The following is a 21,804-nucleotide window of genomic DNA, read 5'->3' on the forward strand; positions in this document are numbered from 1 at the left end:
AGCTGTTGCTTGCCTTAAAATTTGTGTATGTGTGTGTGTAGGTATATTTTGACCCCCGTGTATCAGCAAGGCAGCTTCCCATGTTTCATGCAGAAGTGACGGTTAGGACATAAATAGCGTATTCTTAAGGTTTGCCAGTAATATCCATTGGTGGAGTGATGTGAAGTTCAAATGTAAAGGCTGGATTCACACAGCTGGAATATAATTTGTTGCAGCTTAGCTTGTACAAACTAGCCAACATTTGTGGCTTACTTAAAAAAGGGCTCAGCAAAATTGTAACTTGATGCAGTGTACACTCCCACCATAGTTGTAAAATGAAGTTAGAAGGTGCAAGTCAACTGTTTACTTGCCAACTTACTGTTCAGATTTCTGTTACAGAGTTGTGGCTTCCTCGTTGTTTTAAAACTTCCACAAGGGAGGGTTTGTTCTTGTATCTGAAGAGTTATTTTCTGTTTCAGAAATTGATGGTGGCGTCCTTGAAGAAAAATCTGCGGATGGCAGAGATCCAGATGTTTGGCATGTTGCCTTGAAAGTAGCCTGGGATATACAGACTCCAGGCTTAGCAATTCCACTTCACCAGGGAGACTGCTACTTTATGCTAGGTAAGGTTCAAATACAAAGTTGACGTTCATTTTATTTTTGTTGAAAAATTCCCTTCTTTCTCTCCTGGGCTTTTCATGAAAAAAAGGACTATAATCAAACTTTAATGATGGTCAAAAAGTGAGGATATTGTAAATTTCAATCCACAAGAGATAAATCTCATTGCTAAACTGTAAATGGTTTACTGATTTTTATCTTAGTGGTTTTGGTGAATCAACCTAGTTATGAATCATAAACCATAGTTTATGGTTTAGCAAACTAACTGTGGCTAATCAAACTATGGGTTTGCCCAATATTTAAAGCTATATTTAAACTATATTTCTTCCAATTCTAGAACAAGGGGAACTTTTCTATTGGTAAATGATGTGTTGTGTTCAAAGTTGTGAGAAAATATCCAAAGCATCCCCAAGATTATTAGCTATGCTTCTGTCATGATGCTAAGCAAAAAGACACACACCAGAAGAAAAAGTGCATTATAGGGGTGTACATTATGTGTGCAAATTATAACTGCATTCTGTGCAATAGCTTTGCCCCTTGGGGAAAAATCCAACCTATATCATACAATGTAATTTATCCCAGAAGGAGGTGTCAGACGTTGCAGAGAGCAGAATCAAATGAACTATTTTATGGCTTCATATAGTGTGTTAATCTGGCTCATGTGTGAAGTGACTTGTAGGTCCCTTTACGCATAACACAGTATGGTGACTTTAAAAATCTGGAAGGGAATTAATGTCCACAACCCAGATTTTATCATATAACAAATATATGGACATTTCCGGGCTATTTTTACCACAGCAGCTCTCGAGTGGTACTTTGATATTGGTCAGCAAATAATTACCTGAAATGGAGCATATATGGGGGAAAAGGCCTAACGTAGTGGTTGATCTCATTCTTTGTATTAAGGTCCTAGCATCACCAGGAAGAGCTGGAAAAACTCCTGCTTGAACCTCTGAAGTGCTGCAGCCAGTCAGTGCTGACACTTCTGAGCTAGAATTACTTTCTTCCTATATATTCCAAACATGCTAGATTCAATTCCTGGTGTCTTCAAGAAGAGCTGTAAAAACCATTGAAGTCCTGGAGTACTGCTGCCAGTCAGTGCCAACACTATTAGGCTAAATGGGACTGTGATCTGGCTCAGTGTAAGGCATCTTTCTATGACAAAGGTCATGGGTTCAATCCTCAACATCTCCAAGAACAGCCAGAAGTTCTTGAGATGTTGCTGCCGGTTTGTGTTGAGAATATTAGACTACACGGACTCACGGTCTCCCTGAGTTTAAAGTAGGCATTCTCCCCTGTAAACAAAACTGGAATTTGAAAGAAGTATTTCTAAATCACCATTCAGCATCAAGAATTGTGTTAACTGGTCTAATTCACAAATTCTAAATGTGCCAGTCCTGGAGATTTAGCTAATTCTAGCACTATTCACTTCCTCAAATATTTTTGTACTGTGAATACCATCAGTGATTATGACAAACTGAATGGGGGAACCCACAAAAAGCCCATCTTTCAAAGAACTGGAAGGAGTGAATACATGTTTAGTATTTTATTGGACTTCTCCCCCCACCAAAGAATTCCTGAGGTCTTCTGAGCTCTGCCACTGGGAATATAATAAGATTCTTTGTTGGACTGAGAGCAGGTTGGGGGGAAGGTGTTAAAGTTGAAATCTTAAAGGTTAGTTCAACACCTGCTTCTTATGCTCTTCATTTTCTTTCTCTTTTTCCCTTTTCTTTTTCCAGGTGAATACCTGAACTTAGCATTTTGAACTGAGAGCAGATAATCACTTCTTTCTGCAATGCACAATGCGTTCTGACGTCTCCCTTTTCAAAAGTAGATTTTTAAATGGGAAGGATTGAAAAAGCCATTCCCCCCTTCTCCCCATGCGGGAGTTCCACAGAACCTTCTCCCCTATAAGTGATACCCGATCTTCACAGCTTTGTGAAATGCTTTAGTTCTGTTTGTTAAAAATTACTCTTCTTTCTGCTGGTAATGCACCCAAAGAACTTGATTCTTTAGTTATTTGCTTGGTGGCAGGAGAAAAACATGCAGTAAACCTGCAATGTGTTTATAATGGTCCCCATCTACTCTCCTTGAAAGTGCAGTGAAGTCAAGTTGTCCTAGACCGTAGCACGTGATTGAAAGCTCTTCCCCTCTGCTCCACCACCAAGAAATATACCGAGCCAGATTTTAGGAGCAGATTTTCAGTAGTCGCTAATTTCCCCTTCTGTGACTTCTAAACGCATTGAAGCCAAATACACGTTGGGCCCGTTCAAAGTGGGAAGACTGGCTTGGCCACAGCTGTTTCTTATAGATCAAATGTGGCTTGAAGGTTAGGGGTTTAAATGCAGCTTGAGGATAAATTCAACCGGCCTCTCTTTTGTGGGGAGGGGGATGCAGTAAACATAATCAGGGGCCTGAGCGAATTATACTTCAAGGAACATCCAAATCTTTATTTCCATTAATCAGAAATTGGGAGCACCCTTGAGTAGAAATGAAGTGTGGTTGGAAAATTACAGCATTAACTGGGAAACTCTTCAGTACAGATGTTTGTATTGCCTTCCAGTGGATTTGCTTCTGAAACTCGACCCTCTTTTGAGCTACACACTGTCTGTATCTATTTTTTTCTAACGGATTGAGCCCCTGAAATGTATTCATTGCCGCTTAGCTTTGGTCTTGTGAGTTTGGTAAGCTTACGACTTCTTGTTCAGTTTTCTGTTGATTAATTATATGAGGTTTCTCTCCCCCATACTCTGTCCTCTTAAATGTACCTCTTCTGGCTACTGTAGAATGGTTTCTTTTTTAGGACCGAATTCACTTTTTTATAGTAACTGATACTTTGGCTGCAATACCCCCAGAAGCAGAATGGCCCCTGCCTCTGACTAGGGCTTTTTTCATTTCCACCAATGGCTATCTAGAGTAGACACACACTTTTGAAAGATGCATCTCAGCTCCTACAGTGAAGGTTCATGAGTTGGGCTCCCCCAAATCCTTCCCCAAACTGTCATCTAACTAAAATTTCCAGTGCTGCAGAAAAGGAAAATTATTTCATATAAAGGGAACAATCAAATGTAGGATTTTAATTTTTTTTAATCCTGCCTTTATTATTTTTATAAATAACTCAAGGCAGGGAACATACCAAATACTCCTTCCTCCTCTTTTCCCTACAACAACAACCCTGTGAGGTGAGTTGGTCTGAGAGAGACTGACTAGCCCAAGGTCACTCAGCTGGCTTTCATGCCTAAGGCGGGACTAGAAATCACAGACTCCTGGATTCTAGTCCAGTGCCTTCACCACTAGACCAAAACCTTGGGGCACCATACAAAGAGCAAATGCACCACTCAACTTTTGTATGTGTACCCCTGTCCTATCAGATCCCACTTTTCTTCTAACTTCCTTGAACTGTCTTCATGGGTGACTACATGCATATACTTTAATGCTCTTTTCCTAGATGATCTGAATATGACTCACCAACATTGTGTGTTGGCTGGCCGGCAGTCAAGATTCAGCTCTACCCACAGAGTGGCAGAAGTGAGTATCAAAGGATCGATGGACCTAATGGCCATTCCACCTGATGGAATGGCCATCAGGTGCTGAGAATGTTGTGACAGTGATTAAAGATAGTCCTGGAAAGTACAGGGACATATTCATTCTGTTCTTTGCAGCAATGCATAACAATACTATTGCCTGTTTCTGTTTTGTTTTTTTTTAACTTCCTCCTATAGGCTAAGTTCCTAGGATTTTCTGATATTCTGACATCCAAATGCTAACTGATTCTTTCATGAGATTTGGGCTGGTTGTAGACTCTAACAATGAAGTTATTAACTTCATGAGATTTTATAGGGTTCCTAAAAGAGAAAGGAGTATTTTACTTACCACCTTTGTGATAATGAGAGTTATTTCCCTCTATTTCTTTCAAGGCAGCTGAAAACTGCAAACAAGGCCAGTTTACCCTCTGCCCACCTGATCTTAAACAGACTGTCCAATTATGTTATGGACCTAGTACTATTTATTCAATAAATGGTATTGAATGTGTCCTTAGCCCAGCTGATAATTAAAGTTTTCTAAGCAGAGACAACAGATTACTAATTAGATAATATTATAAATGCCTCTTGAAGTGTCAGTTGTTTGTACTTGATAGAAACAATGGAACTCTTTGATCCAGTGACAGTGTTATTCTAATATTAAAATGCACATTTTCTTATTAGCTACCCTACTTCCATTCCAAAAAAAGAGTGCTTCTCCTTTGGAAGCCCTTCCTTGTTTTTATAAACCTCCATGACCTCGCAGGGTATGGTCTGGACATTTTTGATACAGAGAATTAGAACACCAAGGGGGTCCTTTTGGCAAAATTATTCTCAAAGATTTGATGGTGCTTCTAAATAGTAAAAGGTCTGTTGTTAGCTCTCTCCCTCATACAATAAAGGGATATTTTGTTCTTTTGAACAGAAGAAGCTTTCCCCCATGCTGTTTTATCCATCTCTGTGCACATATTAATCTGGGATGCATTTTGCAACATTTACATTTCCTCTTCCCCATCTGAGTGGCTTCACCGCTTCTCTGATAGGTCCCAGGCATTTTAGTTATCTCTACATCTCTCCATGATACTAGGGTGTTATTGTGGTGATGCTGATTCTCCTTTCACATTTCGGGTTACTAAATATGTTGCTCCTTGTTTTGGATCTTTATTTTGTTGTTGGCTCAAGTCTTAGAGCTGGGCTCTGAGCATGGAATTATTGCTAGACCTTTTGGTACCTGCCTAAAACTGAACCTGATTCTGTCCGAACACAATTTCCAGAGTTCTCTTTCGCAAGATTTATTGAAATGAAAGGTACAGTATTACAACAATTCCAGCAATTGAACTCTTTCCCATTTAGAATCAATATACAGGCTGTCTCGTTTAACAACTATTTGTTTAGCGATGGTTTGGACTTACAGTGGTGCTGGAAAAAACTGACTTGTGACCAGTCCTCGCACTTATGGCCATCACTGTCTCCCCACAGTCACATGATTGTGATTCAGGCACTTGGCAACCAGTTCACATTTACAACTGTCACAGTGTCCCGTGGTCATGTGATCACCATTTTTGACCTTCCCAGCCGGCTTCTGGCAAGCAAAATCAATGGGGAACTACATTAATGACCATGTGATTTGCTTAACAACTGCTATAAAAAAGGCCATAAAATCAGAACTGATTCACTTAGTGACCAAAATTCCAGTCCCAATTGTGGTTGTTAATTGCAGTCTACCTGTATTCCTTTGTATACCAGGGTAGAGACATTTTACTTTCTTACCATGTTCAGGTGAGGATTTGGGATTCTTCATGGATAATGGGGAAGCTTGTAGCTGCCTGTTGATTTGCTTCACAAGTGTAGAAACCAAACCCTTACAATTATTTCCGTGAATGTTTGCATTGCCGAGTTTTTTGTTCTTGCTGTGATTCGATTTTTTCCGCAGTCGGTGGGAGATCAGGACAAAACATGGAAGATGCTAGGTTAAAGCTTGTCAAGATACCTTTGTATCTTACAGGGATTTTTTAAAAAATGTTTTTTATTGGCAGTCTGCAATTATACATCTCATTGCCATATTTGTTGGGCAAGATTTAGGCTGATGTATGTAGCTCAGCCTTCCCCAACATGGACTCTCCAGATATTTTAGACCACACTCACAATTTCCAGACAGCAGGACCGTTTGGGCTGAAAATATACGAGTTGCAATTCCATATCTTTGGAAGTACAGTTTGCTTCCTGTTGTGACTAAAAACATAAAAGAGTCATGGAATTGTTAAGAACTTTTAAAACAATGCGCTTGAATTGTTTTTATATAAAACCCAAAAAGAAAACTTGTAGGAGAACCTATCCGTAGCTTAAATAATCTCTAAATTCCTAGATATGATTTGTGCCAAGGCTGTAATTTGCCCTTGAAGCCATAGTTCATTTAACAATGGTTTGTTGAATAATCCTTCCTTAGTTGTAAATGATGGTTTACAGATCTCAATGACCAGGTTCACATCATCCGCTAAATCGTAATAGGCTTTAGTTGGCTTTGGCTTCCTGAGTGGTGAACTCCCAGTCTTTTTTTGCACTAAATTTCTTTCGATGTTCATGAATTCTAACAGTGCTCAACGGGGACCCTACCATATATTCTGGGCAAGTGTAATGCAGCACTTGAGAATTTGAACACTGATGCTGATTTGAGGTGCCCATCTCTGAAATCACTGGAAGTTGGAGATATAAAGCGAGTGGAAGAAGCTCACAGTGAGGTAAGAAGATGGAAAGGCTGGGAATTCTGGAAATGTTAATCCCAACACATCCCCATTTCTCCTCCTCCTCTGATAACCGCTTATCCGATCTGAGTCACTGGGAGTTGGGTGGCATATTAATAATAATAATAATAATTTTGACCTGACACTTGCTGATCAGCAAAACAACTTCCTTGCATACCCTTCTCTATTTTCTTTGACTTCCCACAATTCAGTCTGTTCACACTGTCCCAGGAAAGCCTGGTAGGATCCACATCAACCATGATTTACTGATTTGTGGTCTTCAGATCACCTCTTTTCTCCATTCCCTGTGATTGTTGTTTCTTTTTCTTTGTTGTTGTTGTCAGAGGCATTGTGAGGAGATTGATTCCATATGACCTTCCCCCTGTAAGTTTGTTCTGTGCCCACATATGAAGGGGCCAATGTACTTCTGGTTTCCATTCCTTCAGAGACGCGTGTCTTCCCCAAGTTACCCTGTAAATGGGAAATCCAGACATCTGTGATGCTCATGCAGATCTCTGATTCTTTTGTAGTGGGGTGTGTGGGGCGGGGGGAAGAGAGGGTTTAAAAAAAAAAAACCACATGCCCTTCATATACTAATTATAGGGTAACATTTGGTAAGTTCATGGCCCCTAATCTAACTGGTCTGTTCCCAATCTGCAAGGCGTATGTTTTAAACTAATTTCCATGTTGCATATTCTAAATCCTAGAGGGATATTGCAGAACCCCAGAACATTCTATGACACAGGAGATTTTGTTGGTAAAACAAAGGAAACAGTGATAAAAATAGTGATACCACTGCCCATCCATCCATCCATCCATCTTCAAGCAGCTATAGAGTTTGTTGTTCAGGTGAATTTTTCCTCCCCTCTGGTTTTACTCTGTATAACACCATCAGCCCTGTTTTAGGGCTCTCACAAACATTTGGCATCAAAAATGACAAAGGCCTTATGGTGCTGTACAGATTAACAGATTCATTCTAGCATCCGCCTATCAGCCCAACAGAAGATTTTTATATAGTCTTAACCCATCTACATCTCCGGAAGCACTTCACGGGTGTGTTTGTTCATTAATGCTCTCCTTCTCTTGGTTCGTTTTCTTGTGGCTGCAGAATAGCATACAGTAGATACAAAGGTGGTGAATAAGGAGGAATTCAGTCCAAGATGCGTACCAAAATTTGAGCCCAGTGTTGCTGAATCTGATATGTGGACCATCTCCCAGAATTCTTAGCACTGGCCATGCTGCCTGGGGTATTCTGGGAGCTGAAGTCCATAAATCTGAAGGAGTACTGCTTGAAGAAGGCTGCTTGAGCCCAATAACCATAGGTCTCTGGCCTTTGAAACCTCCAGGCAAACCCCTTGAGTGGCCTCCTCCAGTCTCGGATCTTCAGATACCTTGGGGCAACACCCCCAACTATGATGACTGAGTATTCTGGAAGTTGTATCCCAGCACATCTGGATGGCACAGAATTGAGGAAGCTGCTCTAGAGACTTTGATCTTTAAGCCTGGTTTCATCAAAGAGGCAGCATAAATCATCATCAGCTGCCCACCTGGCTTTAGTTGACTGGGAAATGTTAAGTAGGGCTGGATTCTTGGCAAAAAGGATGAATCTGAGAACAGATTGTCAGTCCCAGGATGTATAATTTTTTACAGTGTACAAATTACTTCAGGGTAATGGAGGTAATTTGGCTGTTTGCTGACCCAAAGAGCCTTGAGTCTGAGCTTTTGGTTAAAAAAAAAAAAGTATAGCAACCGATTTTCTTTCAGGTAAGTGTGCTTCTGTGATATACTTCCGTGGTGGCCTCATTGCCTAAAACTGTGCCTCTCTAGGAGACTTACTTTCCAAATAAATAAAAGCTTCACCAGTAGGCTCTGCAGATTGCTTGTCTGTTTCCTGATCTTCCTTGATCTGGTGCCTTCCTAAATGTATTGACTGAGGATGAGAGGGCTCGAGTCTATCACATAACCCATTTGATTGGTGAAAGCTGAAGTAGTTATTGCTGGTAGCTTGTAAAACAAGGAAGCCGTGGTGCTTTGCACTACTAAACTGAACAGTGGAAAGAGGGGTTGATAGCTTCCCCACAACCATAACATTCCTATCTTTCCACTGCCTCAGTGTATTATTTGAATTCTTTATGATTAAATATAATTATGCCCGATGACACTTGAGAGATTGGCTGGTCCATCTGCAAATTGCATTTAGTCAGTCTTGGATTTTGGCACTTACCACCTATTGACTTGAGTGCAGTCATGTCCTGTAATCGGATCTGGACTGGACCATATAGGGGAAAGAGTTGTTAGCTGGAGCGCCTAATAAAAACATCACAGATTAACAAATGTGCCTTGTATTTCTGTTTCAAGATTAGCAAACTATGCTTGGAATACTTGACTGGTGTTACATATGTACTGACTTGGATAGCTCTACTGAGGTTCAGCAGATAAAAGCAATGCATCTGTTTACAGAATGAAATTAAAATCTCCTCCAAGCAATCAGGTGATGGGTTTGGTTGTTAGTCATTGACACTGAAGGATGCGTTCTGGCATCACAGAATGATGCTGAGTTGTTGATCTGGCCAGCTCGTCCCAGAGATTTATATGGCTTTGGGGATCTGTCTGGAATGGTGCGCTGAGATTTTTTTCGGGGGTGGGGGTGAGGTGAGAAGGACCTAATTGAAAGAGAACACCATTTCTCTTAGTAATGCTGTCGTTTCCACCTGGAAGCTGCTCTTGGACTACTTGCTTGTAACACAAAAGAATGAAGTCTTGATTTTAGGTTTTGGTGATTGAATGGCTTGATTTTAGAGACACAGTGTTACTCAATGTTTAATGAATAGTAAGAGATTAACTTTTATGTACTTTTATACCTGTGCTGGAAAAGGTCAGAAGCCACTGGTCTGATGTGCTTTTTTGCTTACTCCTGCACCATTTTAGCTTTTCCTGTTTCTTTTTTAGACTTGCATTCTGTCGGTCTTATATTCTGCATTATGTATCTTAATTATATCTTGAACAATTAATAATAATAATAATAATAAAAAGAAAAGAAAGTGAACACCATTGAAAGGGAAAAAGAAATTAGGATTGTCAAGTGGGTGGGCCCAGGAAACTGGATGCAAACATTCAATGGGAAATGCGCAGAATGAATGACTTTTTTATTAGGGTTAATTCTAAGCATATCTTTTGTTTCTGTCACGGAAGTCAAGACCAGTAATATGCTTATGATAGGAAATGATTTAATATGCATCCTCATGCTTTCATTGGAGAAAAAAGAGCTGGGAAAAAAAACAGGTTGCAGTCAGCTCACAATGTCTTCAGCTGAGGCTACTGGAGTGTGCACAGCTAAGCTGCTCTACCTACCCCATAGCACGTGGGGGTCGCTTTACTATTAGGCAGATGTTATGGAGGTAGATGCTGGAATTGGGGGCTCACCATAACTTCTGAGTCCCTGATGCCAGCCTGGGAGGGGGCTGTCCCATCAACAGTATTGAAGCCAAGTTCAACTACCAGCTTGTTTGCATCCTGTATGTAAATGAGGACACGTTGCTTGTTCATCCAGTTTGACTTGGACCTGGCTCCTGAAATTAACACATGCTGCCAAGGTGTTCCGATGGCCGGCTGTTAGGATGCTGCTGGGAAGCACATTGCTGTATAAGGCTAATGTGTGTTTCCAGTGCATTGCACCGAAATGGCAACCCAGTTGGTGGTCCTGCTGGCACTTAAGAGAGGAAGTATAGATCACTACCTAGGGTGGCATTTAATAAGCCAAGTGCCTTTAAATAATTAACCGAGGACCGACACCACCCTGGGCTCGCCAAATGTCAGCCAACAGTCATGTGGCCTTTTCCCCATGCCTTATTGACTGTTGCTCTCAAAGTGCACCTTTCATAACAGCTTAAAGGGCGAGTGGAGAGGTAAAACCAGTGCTGCAAACAGAGGGAGATCAAGACAAAAAAAAGTGTGCATCTGTACATAGCTCTGCTTTGACAGTGCATACCGGGGTGGGTGCCATTTGCTCAATGCTGCAGCCTTAGCTGGATTTTTCATTGAAACAATAACAAGAATGGAAACAAACGGCTTTTTTAAAACAAACAAACAAATGGCAAGTCTAAATGGCCTTTGTTCAAAATATAGGTGCAGAGTGTGACTACTCTGGAACAGCCTTTCCCTAGCCTGGTGCCCTCCAAGTAGGCTGATCCCAAGTGTCTTCAAACCCCTGGCTATTCTAGAAGCTTTTATTTAGAAGAAGCAGGCATGGCTGTTTTCAAATCTAGCCCTTTCTGCTCAGGGCTGATGGATTGAATAGATGTTTTGTACCGTTTCCCATGCAATCATTTCAATTGCCCTGTAATCTTTCCAAACGTTTCACCGTTATTTCTGCCCTGTAGATGACCCCAACCGATCAGTAGGTGATCGGTAACAAAATCATGAATAAGCACCGGTCTGAAGGTTTCTGTGGGGAAATGAGAGATGACATAATATTATGGCATCTTTTGTTGTCCAATTGAAGAAAAGCTGTAGAAGCTGATTAAATCCCAGACTTAACTTCTGAAAGAGGGGTGTGTGCCACAATTGCTATGCTTAACATTTTTGGGAGGATTGAAAGGTGCAGTGGGTGAATTGATGTTACCCAATAGGCAGGACCATGGGTTTTCTGACTTTCTCTCCTTAATCCCAACCTTAGGGGGGTTTTGGGGGGGTGGGGGGAGAGGGAGCAGGGAGTAATTTAAAGTAACTTTTAAAAAAGTATCTTAAGCCAATTTTAAGGTCCTACACTATGAATTTGATATGTTTTCCACCTCACAATATCAGGAAACCTTGTTAGTGACTTTTTTTTTTTACCCTTGAGTTGGTAAAGGGAGTTAAGAGGGAGTTCATGAGGTCTTCAGAAACAAAACAAAACAAAACACTCCATGTGGCCCTAGGTTACTCTCTTTGTCTCTCTCTTAGGACAATTCAGTGGATTCTTTTGGACACAGCAGTTTGGAATTGTGGAGGAGAGCTGGTTGTCAGCTGGGTGGTCAAGGCAGGCATAGATCATCTTCCAGAAAATATGGTCAGAAGAACCTCCCAGTAGAAGATTTGATTGCTCCTGACAGGGGTTCCAACTAGTCTTCATAATGAGCAAAAGAAGGGGAGCTTAGATGGGCTAGATTCTCCCTAAATGAACTAGTATTCTGAAGCTTTGACCCTTCACAGGAAATGGTACATTATCCTTCGGAATAAGTTGGCTGAGTATTCAGCCAGATGGCCCACTACTTCTGCAATTGTAATGGTATGTGAGAAGACCTTGAAAGACAGGCAGAGATGCTGCCTAGGAAATGGTCAGATAAGAGATGGCATAGCCCGCAGCTGCATAAGGGGAGGGGCAAGAGCCTCAGAAGGGACCCTCCCTAGCTTCTCAGGCTGTAAAGGAGACGGTGGGAGATTTGTACTTTCAGACTTGCAAGATTCTGTTAATGTAGCTTTACAAAAAGTAGAATTAGCTCATTTGGTCGTGTTTCCTGTTTGGTCTACCTGGGAAGACTGACATTGATCTTGCAAGTTGCTTACTCTCTTCCAAAGAGAGGAATTTCAGGAATGGCCTCCACTCCTCAAGGAACCCCACTATCCACCAAGCATCTGGCACCAGGTTTGTTGCAACACCAGCAGCAAGTGGATGCACAGGTGACCAATTTGCAGAATGCCATGATACAATTAATGCAACAGCTGGGGCAGAATTTGCCTCAACTCATGACAGCACAACAGATGGTGGCTCAGCCACTGCTCCTGCGTTCCCATGGGAGCTAGCCGGAGAAGTTAGGGAGGGTCCCTTCTAAGCCTCTTTCTCTGCCCATTATGCAGCTGTGGGCCATCCCTTATCTGACCGTTCCCTCGGCAGCATCTTGCCACCATTTCAAGGTCTTTCTCACATATCATTATAGCAATCTAGGTGACTTTTTTGAACAAAACATTCAAACGGTTAGGATTGTTGAGTCAAAGCTCAGGTGGTGCAGGATATGGTTTCAGAGATTGCAGACCTCTGCTTTTTGAGATACCTTGTTCCACCAACACCTTAGCTATTGTTCAGAAAGCCCAAATTATAGATGCCTACAATTAAGGAGAGAGAGAGTACGCCACTCTGGCATAGTGGGTAAGACATCAGGCTAGAAACCTGGAGACCATGAGTTCTTGTCCACCTTAGGTGCAAATCCAGCTGGGTGACCTTGGCCCAGTCACACACACTTAGCCCTAGGAAGCAGGCAGTGGCAAAACACTTCTGAAATCTTGCCAAGAAAACTGCAGGGACTTGTCCGGGTAATTGCCAGGAGTTGAGGGCACCAAGCCCCCCAATGATTAAATACTGAAATCTCTGAAGTACCACATCTCCGCTCCCTCCCTCCCTCCTCCATCCTCCATCCTCCATCCTCCTCCTCCTCCTTAGAAAAAGGGGAAATGCCTTTAAATATTTCTCCTAAAAGTGAAAGAGCACCTTTAAAAACTGAAGATTAAATAAACTTCAGCTGAACTCTGTTCACAAGGACATGCGTTCTTAACTTCGTATAATAGGTTAAACTATTTTTGTAACCTTTCTTTGAAATGATAACATCTACTTCTGTTAACCAGTGTCCACTAATCCCATCAATATATTTTACAAACAGGGTTGCCTTTTTCTATTTTTTTTATTTTATTTTTGTATCTATAACCTTTTTCTGTTTTGTTTTGTTTAAACAACTTCCATTGAAAGCTGTTACAACTCATCAAACAAGTATTTAGCAACTGTCAGCTCAAGTCCCTTCAGACTTTGGTATCTGTTCAGTTTTGCCTAGAGGAGGAGGAAGTGGTGGTGGTGGGGTGTCAAAGAGAAAATATTCTCAGGTGAAAAGTTAATTGTAGAAAGAGAGAGAAATGTTGCTTCATCTACAAGTTTTTCTTTGTTTGGCCCATCACGACCGTAAGTTAGAATCAACAGAACAAATTTCTTTGTGGTCACAGGTGAAGACTGAAAAGGAATTCAAGTGTTATGTGTATAAACACATCTACTGTAGTAAAGATAAATACACAATTCCAGTTGACCAGAATTGCCGGTCAATTGAAGTTTACAAAAAAAATCTAGAAGGAAGCAAGAAAGAACACTGAGAACTGAGGCTTACAAAGGAAAAAGAACTCTGATTGCTTATTAACTGTTGAGCTCTTGAGTGTTGTATTATTAGGCCCAAGCTGCTCTCTTGGCAACATAAAATATTGAACTGGGTTGTTTCAAACTGTCTTAGGAATTTCTTGCCCTTTATATCATTGTAAAGTAGAGAAAACTTAGCAAACCTTCAAAGGGCCTATTAGTTGTCCATATTATGCCTCCCAATGGAATGAAATTGTACAGAGAAATTAGGAACTGAACTATATGATTAACAAAATAATTTGAGGCCTGATAATAGCACATAAAAATGATGTAGAATGCCAAGGGAGGAGCTTATAATAGGCACCATGTTGTCTATTCTTTCCTCAGCTTCTTTAGCCAGAAGGCCTATGGTCTCTCTGCCCCCCCCCCCCCATACTTTAGTGATCAACTCAAAAAGAAGCAACTTCCCCATTCTTTGCTTCCAGAAATAACCTGGGGGAATAAAAGCTGTTTTGGTTTGTATATACGTGTGGGCATAATTAACATGGCTCTTTTAAGCTGTTTTAAGATTTATATGGTCAAAAAGTAGGAGATACAACTTGAGAAGAAAATATATTAAAAGTAATTTAATTTAGCTGTGCATTCTTGTGGAATTCTCCCCAGATGAAATGTTTTAAGAGAGAGGGTGAATAATTTTCCTTTTACTTTAAAGCTGTACATTCAGGCTAAGAGATGAAGGGTTGACTTAAAGTAGCCAAAAGTGAAGATGAAGTTTGAACTCATAGAGTCCAACATTTGCAATCAAAGTCTTTGTTTGTTGCTATAAACCACATTGTACCATGTGGTAGCATATAGCTGATCTTAGTGGATCTGAAAAAAAAGGTAAGCCAGGCTCAGCCTGGTCAGTGTTTGCGGGTGACACCACTCAATTTTATAGGCTAGATTAGGATGTTAAGGAAAAAATCCTATAGAAAGCCATGCAAACCATCTTCCGATTCTTGTTAAGGAGGTATTCATGTAATTACCAAGGGCTGAACTCAGCTGAAAAAGAGACTTTTATAAACCACATTGTCAATCTCTTTATTTTTAAAAAATGTGTTTTTCACAGGTGGAGTTTGAATGGTTACGACAGTTTTGGTTCCAGGGTCAACGGTACAGAAAATTTACTGACTGGTGGGCCAAGCCAATGGCAGATCTGGAAGAACTCTGGAGACAAATGGAGCTTGTGGTATGTTCTGATCGATGCCTTGCCCTCTCAGGACTGTATCCTGTATTGCTACTTACTATTGCTACCAAATTATTAAATAACAAGGCTGAGCAACCTGGAACCACATGGCCTCAAATCATGCCTAGACCTCATCCTTGAAATTCAATGGCCAAAATGCTAATTTTTCCATTTTTGCCCTCCAAAATAAGAGGTAAAATAGTCAACCGAAATTTCTTTGAAGCTTAAAAAACCATTACAGTGATTGACAACCACTAACCCAGCCTCTCAAAAGTCAGGCTGAACGTTGCTTTCCACCATACAATCTTGATGCCAACTTTTTTTTAAAAAAAAGTTCTATCTCTGGTAACAACAAAATAGTCTGTCCCTTTGGTACAGTATCAAAGAATTGGGAACATAACTGATTTGAATAGTCATAAGGGACGCCTGGTGAGAACATCTTGATGCCTTGCTGTGTTAGAAGGCCATCTGCCACATCTCCATGGGGAAGCTGAATCAGACCTATGGAAAATATGCTACACCAGTGACTTGATTTCAGAGGAGCTCATCTTTTGCATTTCTTTCAACTGGGGAGTTGACACTTTAGAGATCATCTTGTCCAACAGTGTACACAGGTTTTATAATAGCTACAGCAGTTAACACCTTTTAAATCAGAGTATGTCACTACTGTGGCCCTGGACACAGGGTTTCTCTGCCAGGGTTCCGTGGCACCCTCAGGTTCCATGAAAGGTCACTAGGGGTTCCCTGGGAGAGCACGATTTATTTAAAAAACTACTTCAAATTCAGACAACTTCACATTAAAGAGGTAAGTTTCATTCTTGATTTTTAGTTTAAGAATACTGTTAATGCATCTATAGAGGCCTAACCAGGAAACAAATATAATAGTTTTGTAACTTCTGGCCTATCTTTGAGCCTGAATGTGAGGGGATTCCCCAGGCTTGAAAAATATTTCAAGAGTTCCTCCAGGGTCAAAAGGTTGAGAAAGGCTGCCCTGGAGTCACTTATACAGTGAGATGGGCAACGTATAAATTTAATTAGTTAATTAATTAAAAATTGAGCACATAGGAAGTACCCCCTCCCCCAGCACAGGACTTCAGATATCTGTGTCTTCCTTTTACCTCCTCCAGAAGACACCTCAGTATTCTCTATGTATTCCCTCCCTATCAACAGAAGGCATATCCAGATTTGTGCCTTGTGTGAAAACCAAGTGTGCCTGTGTAGGGGTTGGTAGGTTGTTTTTGTTTTTGTTTTGCCGTCACTTATTCCAAAAGTAGCCAGTGGCCTTTGAGCAGAGGAGCAGTGCGCAGAACTAATTTGTCAGTGTCACAGCTGCCAAAAGTTTGGAAAACATTTTCCAAGGGGTCCAGCGTTTGGTGGGGTGGGTGGGATTGGTCCTTTCTCTCTCTGTAGTCACAGCTTTTCCCCTCGGACCTGCGGTGTGCTTAGAAAAGGGCCAGGCAAAGTTGTTTTGTTGTTACTTTATCTCTGCTGTGTGTCAGGAACATGGAAAGCTCTCATACCCAGAGAATTCTCAAGGGCTGAGTTCTTTACAAATGGGGTGGCGCTGCCATGTGTATCTAATTAGAAACATGGCATATCGCCTTTCAGAGGGACTTGAGATGATATTTATCAGTGATCGGAGAAACCTTTTTTTTTTAATGACCAAGACAGAAGCTGCTTCTAATTTAAATCTTAAAAGAACAGCTTCATGACTTTGAATGCATTAATCACTATTAATCTGAACTATTGAGAAGGACAATAGGTAATGATAATGCATAAAGTCTGCTGGTTTTAGTAGAGTCCCTAAATACCTTTGCTTGCTTATTATAGTCAGAATTCTGACGTCCTCTCTTTCTTGGGTATACCTTTTCATACCTGTCCTGAGTCCCAAACGCTTAAGAATATATTTTTCTTTAATATAGCTTTACAGCAGGGGGCACTATTGAGCTACAGTGTTCAGGAAACCTGGCAACTTCCATGGAGGAAAATAATGCATTTATATATTGGGATAAGTATCAAAAATTTAGCTGTTTCTTCAAGTTAACCATAATCTCTAAGACTTTGTAATACAGGAAATCAACTGTGGGCTAACAAATTCAACAGCAATTCAGCACTGAAAGTGCAGTATATTGGAACAGATCTGGTTTCCATAGAATTAAACATTTTTAAAAAAAATGCTTCACATAAATATAATGTCTTTGTTTACGTCGTAAAAACTGCCCCGAGATTTTTTAACATGTCCATAAAAAATAGCTTCTGTTCTCATCTGCCTCTTAGAATGAATTCGCCTGTTAGCAGAATTGAAAAATAATTAAGGTGCAACTAATTCATTTCTCCTTTATCCAAGGAGAACAAATTTTCACATTCATTCTGTGTATGTATAGACTGCCACTATAAAGCAGTCTTTAACGTTCCTATGATCTGTGACATTTATGGATTTTTTAAAAATGAAATCGAGGGTTGTTCCATGGATGTTAATGCTGGTTTTTTTGGACGTCTTAACAGAGCGTTTCAGAAGAGTTTGTTCTATTGTCCTACTTGGGATTCAGTGAAAAATTGCTGGTTTTTCTACATTACATACACATGTAGTTATTATTTTATTATTCCAGTGTTTATTCCTGGCATTTCTTTCCCTTAAGGGGAGGTTTGGCTCACAGCTGGCTCTTGTGATGTAAATGTTAAACCTTTCATTTGAATGACATTCTGATAAAATCCATTTGGTCTTCTGCTCCCTTTCTCTATTATTACTCTGTGAATTGTGAAAGCCGAAGCAGTTTAAACTTTGGGGGTCCTCCATTTTTCCCCCCTTTCCCTACCTCTTCTCCATTTAAAAACATGAAAGCAATTTGTGGGTATGTGGGCGCACGCATATCTATGTATGTGTATATTAATTTTAGTCCCCCAGATGAACACTTTATCGCGCTGAGCATCAAGATGAAGTTCTTGGTGAATTCAAAGGCAGTGTTACCATTTGAAAGGGGCTGAAGAACCTCTTGCCTTTTTGAGTAGAGCTGTTCTGAAAGGCAGAAATCTCATGTGATGCTGAAACCGTTCTGAGATGCAGCACAGAGACATTTGTCTCCCAAGGTCCAGCCGCATGCACAGGCTTGCCAAACTGACATTTATCTTACCTATAAAAATGTTTAATGTTGTGTTGAAGCCAGGGAAGATGTGAGAGGAAGGAAAAAAGAGTGTGTGTGCCAGAATGAGAGAGGAGAAAAGATAAATACTGAATTTGAATGGGGAAAGAAATAGACCCCATGAATCTGAAATTGTTTTAAAATAAGCTGGGGCTAAAATTGTACTTTGTTTGCAGAGTCCAGCTATAAAGAGTGGAGAAACCTTTCTGGTAATGCAAATGAAGGACATGTTTTTGCAGAGTTGTTTAAAACACATTTGGGGAAGAAAAAAGCAAATTGCATAGTACAGTACTGGGGTGTTTGATTGTATGTTTAATTGCAAGAGGTGTGTACTAGAATATATACCTGAATGTGGTGACCTTTATTGAAATATATCGGCTTCCTTGCGATATTAGAAACTCAGCAAATGGGCATTAAGCAAGGGAGGTGAAAATGCAATTAAGCTCTAAGTGTGGAGGAATTTGGCTCGGGGACTGAGGCTAGACAAAGATGCAAAAGGAGTGGTAACCTTCAAGGATGTTAATGTTTTGCTTACCCTAAAACACTGCACTCATCAGAATGATAAAATTTTGAGACTCTTGGTGCTACTACGGTAATTTGATGCTATGCTGGCTGCCAGAATTTCAAAGGATGTGTGTGCATCTTAAAACATTTTCATTATTGCCAGAAAACTTCCCCCTGATTCAATCAATATTGTGTAGCCATTTTAGGGTCCTCGTAATTACTGCAGCAAAATTGATGCCACTGTTGACTGATGTAGTCTGTTATTCCATGAGATCTGATGGGGCAATCGAAGGTGCGTTTTCTCCTATCCCGCTGTTCCGGTTTCCTATATGGTCCTCCCTTTCTGCTCTCTAGAGAACCTGGCAATGTGGAAGAAGGCCTTTTTCGTTTCCCTACGGGAGCGCTGGACTTCCCCAACTTGATCTTGGGTGGATTTAACTTCTCCAGCAAGAATGGCTAATTTTTGGAGCTGAAAATGCACTCAGCAGTTGAAGGTCTCCTTCAAGTCAAGTTCAGATTCTGAAGACTTTATACACATGTCCATGGAGTTTTCTTAGCAGAGGTAGGGAAGGATTTTGCCATTGCTGCCTTCCAGTATATGTATGTTGATTGTTTTTTTCCAACTTCTCACTCTAACCTACAGCCCTGGGATTTTCTGAAGGCCTCCCCATAGATAGGTAAAAAAAAAAAAAAAGATTCATGTGCAGTTGTCCCAATGTACTCTTTTTTGGGGTGCAGGAAAAAGAACCTAAAGAGATGCTTTCTGATTGTAAATTTATGGAATGGAAAGGAACATCCCTGTAGGGCAGTGCAGAGATACCTTGTGTACCTTCTTAGTTGCATCTCCTGCTATCTTCTGTGCATTGAGGGAAGGGAGACATTGCAAGTTGACTTGAATTTGGAGGGTTTGGGCACGATAAAGAACTGTCGTTGTACACACCCCCAGATTGCAGCAGGTCCCTGTGTATATCAAGCTGAAATATGGAAGATAGTAAGGGTGGGCTGTAGGAACAACATACAGGTAGTCCTGGATTTATGACCATTCATTTAACAACAGTCCAAAGTTAGGATGGCCTCAGAATGGTTGCTTTACAGCCTGTAAAGCACTTCTGAGCATTGCAAAATGTTGCACTACGCCCGATGGTCATGTGATCCCATTGTGGGTGCTTGCCAGCTGGCTCGCATTTACAACCGGTTGCCGAGTCCTGTGGTCATGTGACCGCGTTTTGCAACTTTTTTTGGCAAAAAACACCCACTGGGGAAGCTGAATTCGCTTAACCACCTGTGATTCGCTTAGTGACCACCGTAAAAATGGTTGTAAAATTGGGTCCGGTCACGTAGTGACTTGACTTACGATTGCGATGACTTATAATGGAAATTCCGGTCCCAGTTGTGATAGTAAGCTGAGGACTACCTGTAGAATGTCTAGGGTTAGAATGGACAGGCTTTTCTTAAGTTGGGAGGAAGAGCATGACTGAAACGACTGAGAGATAGGTGAGGAGTGTTCTCCTGCCAGTTAGAAGGGAACGAATGAGATACATCAATCCTCCATTATGAACGGAATTTTTGTTGATGGTTTCCAGGTTGCTGGAAGATTTAAGCCAATCCCCAAACAAGTTTGCTTAGAAGATCATGCAGCAGATTAACTTGCATGTAAATAACTGTCAAAGACAGATGATTAGAATTCTAATGGAAATAAGTGGAGAGGATTCCATTTTGGGGAACATCTCCCCCTCTCTCCCCATAAGCAAATGCAAATGCAGATTTCCATAGCCGGTGAGGCCATCATGCCCGCTGCATACCAAATGTGGTCAATGGCCTTTAATTGAAAGTAAAGCTCAAGATGCGAGGATGGTTTTGTTTCTGCTGTCCTCCCTCGCTGGACTTCAGAATACCTTATGCCCAAACAATCTCAGCCGGGTTTTTCCTCCTCCTCCTCCCTCGAAAAGGAAATAAGTTCAGAATCAAATCAGCAAGGTGGCTTATCTCCATAAGCATGGAAGAAAATTCAGCCTCCTCCGGTTGCTTGAGTGGCTCTCATGTTTTTTAATAAAATAGCCACATCTCCCTCATATAGATATATTTACAATTCTGAGCGAATTCAGAGCTAAGCTTCCAAAACAAAATGTGTGCTCAGAGCACAAAGCCCTGGTGTTTATGATTCCCTTTGAAGTGCTTCCCCACCCCCACCAGCATCCTTCTTCTTGGACTTTTTTTTTTCTCTTCTTCTTTGCAATAGGGTAAGGAGAATTTTAGAAGCTGCCTGATAGTGCTCAGGGTAAATACTTAAACCCCTTTAGAGAATTTCACACACAGATACTGTGCGGTTAAAAAAAAGGGTACTTATGTTTCCTAGAGCTGCTACAGCCGTTCGCTTTGTAGTTAAAGACAGAGGTGTTGAATAGAATTCTACCGAGGATACATTCAGTGACAATATCTAGGAACATCAGAACAAACCAATGGATAGCAGTTTTTCTTTCTCTCTCCCCCCCCATCTCTTTTTTTAACCCTTCAGTGAACAAGTAAAGATTTACGTTGGCACAGACTCTTGTTCCTTTCTCAAACTAGAATTTGGTCAAGGTGTATGCCCCCTCCTCCATTTACCTGGGGTTTATGGTTCTCAGAAAGCTCACGCTGCTTTAAGGCAAACGAAGACCGCCAAGGTCTGTGTTACCTCCAGGAGGGCCCAAGTAATTATGTAATACACCTTCACCAAATATTGGGAAGTTTAGAAGTTTTCTGCCTTGAGAAGAAACTGTTGAGGTTAATGTGAGTGTAAACCAGCACACAACTCTGTTGTCGGTTTGGAGTTGATTTTTCTTCAAGCCCTATAATTTATTCATATTTATTTATTTATAATAATTTAAAAGAAGCTGAAAATGCGTGATCACCATCGCCTCATTTTTGTGGTGCCCAGATCTCCCCAGATCTCACCCCCACCCCAAATTTGGCACCAAAATACCCGTTCTTGGTGGTGCTTTCTGAA

At 40.9% G+C, this 21,804-nt stretch overlaps 1 protein-coding gene across 6 annotated transcripts in view; it reads left to right on the top strand.

The window, feature by feature from the left end:
• FTO (FTO alpha-ketoglutarate dependent dioxygenase) overlaps positions 1-21,804 on the top strand; it is a 189,915-nt gene that overhangs the window by 45,512 nt on the left and 122,599 nt on the right. For 4 of the 6 annotated variants that reach the window (XM_063312839.1, XM_063312843.1, XM_063312838.1 and 1 more), the window contains 4 exons: positions 459-602; positions 4,046-4,125; positions 6,713-6,856; positions 15,058-15,177. In XM_063312839.1, coding sequence (XP_063168909.1) covers positions 459-602; positions 4,046-4,125; positions 6,713-6,856; positions 15,058-15,177 — 488 coding nt within the window. The remainder of the gene's footprint in view (positions 1-458; positions 603-4,045; positions 4,126-6,712; positions 6,857-15,057; positions 15,178-21,804) is intronic. The other 2 variants (XM_063312842.1, XM_063312841.1) reach the window with 1 other exon arrangement.

The sequence above is a fragment of the Candoia aspera genome, chromosome 11, assembly GCF_035149785.1.
Source record: "Candoia aspera isolate rCanAsp1 chromosome 11, rCanAsp1.hap2, whole genome shotgun sequence".
Taxonomy (NCBI): domain Eukaryota; kingdom Metazoa; phylum Chordata; class Lepidosauria; order Squamata; family Boidae; genus Candoia; species Candoia aspera.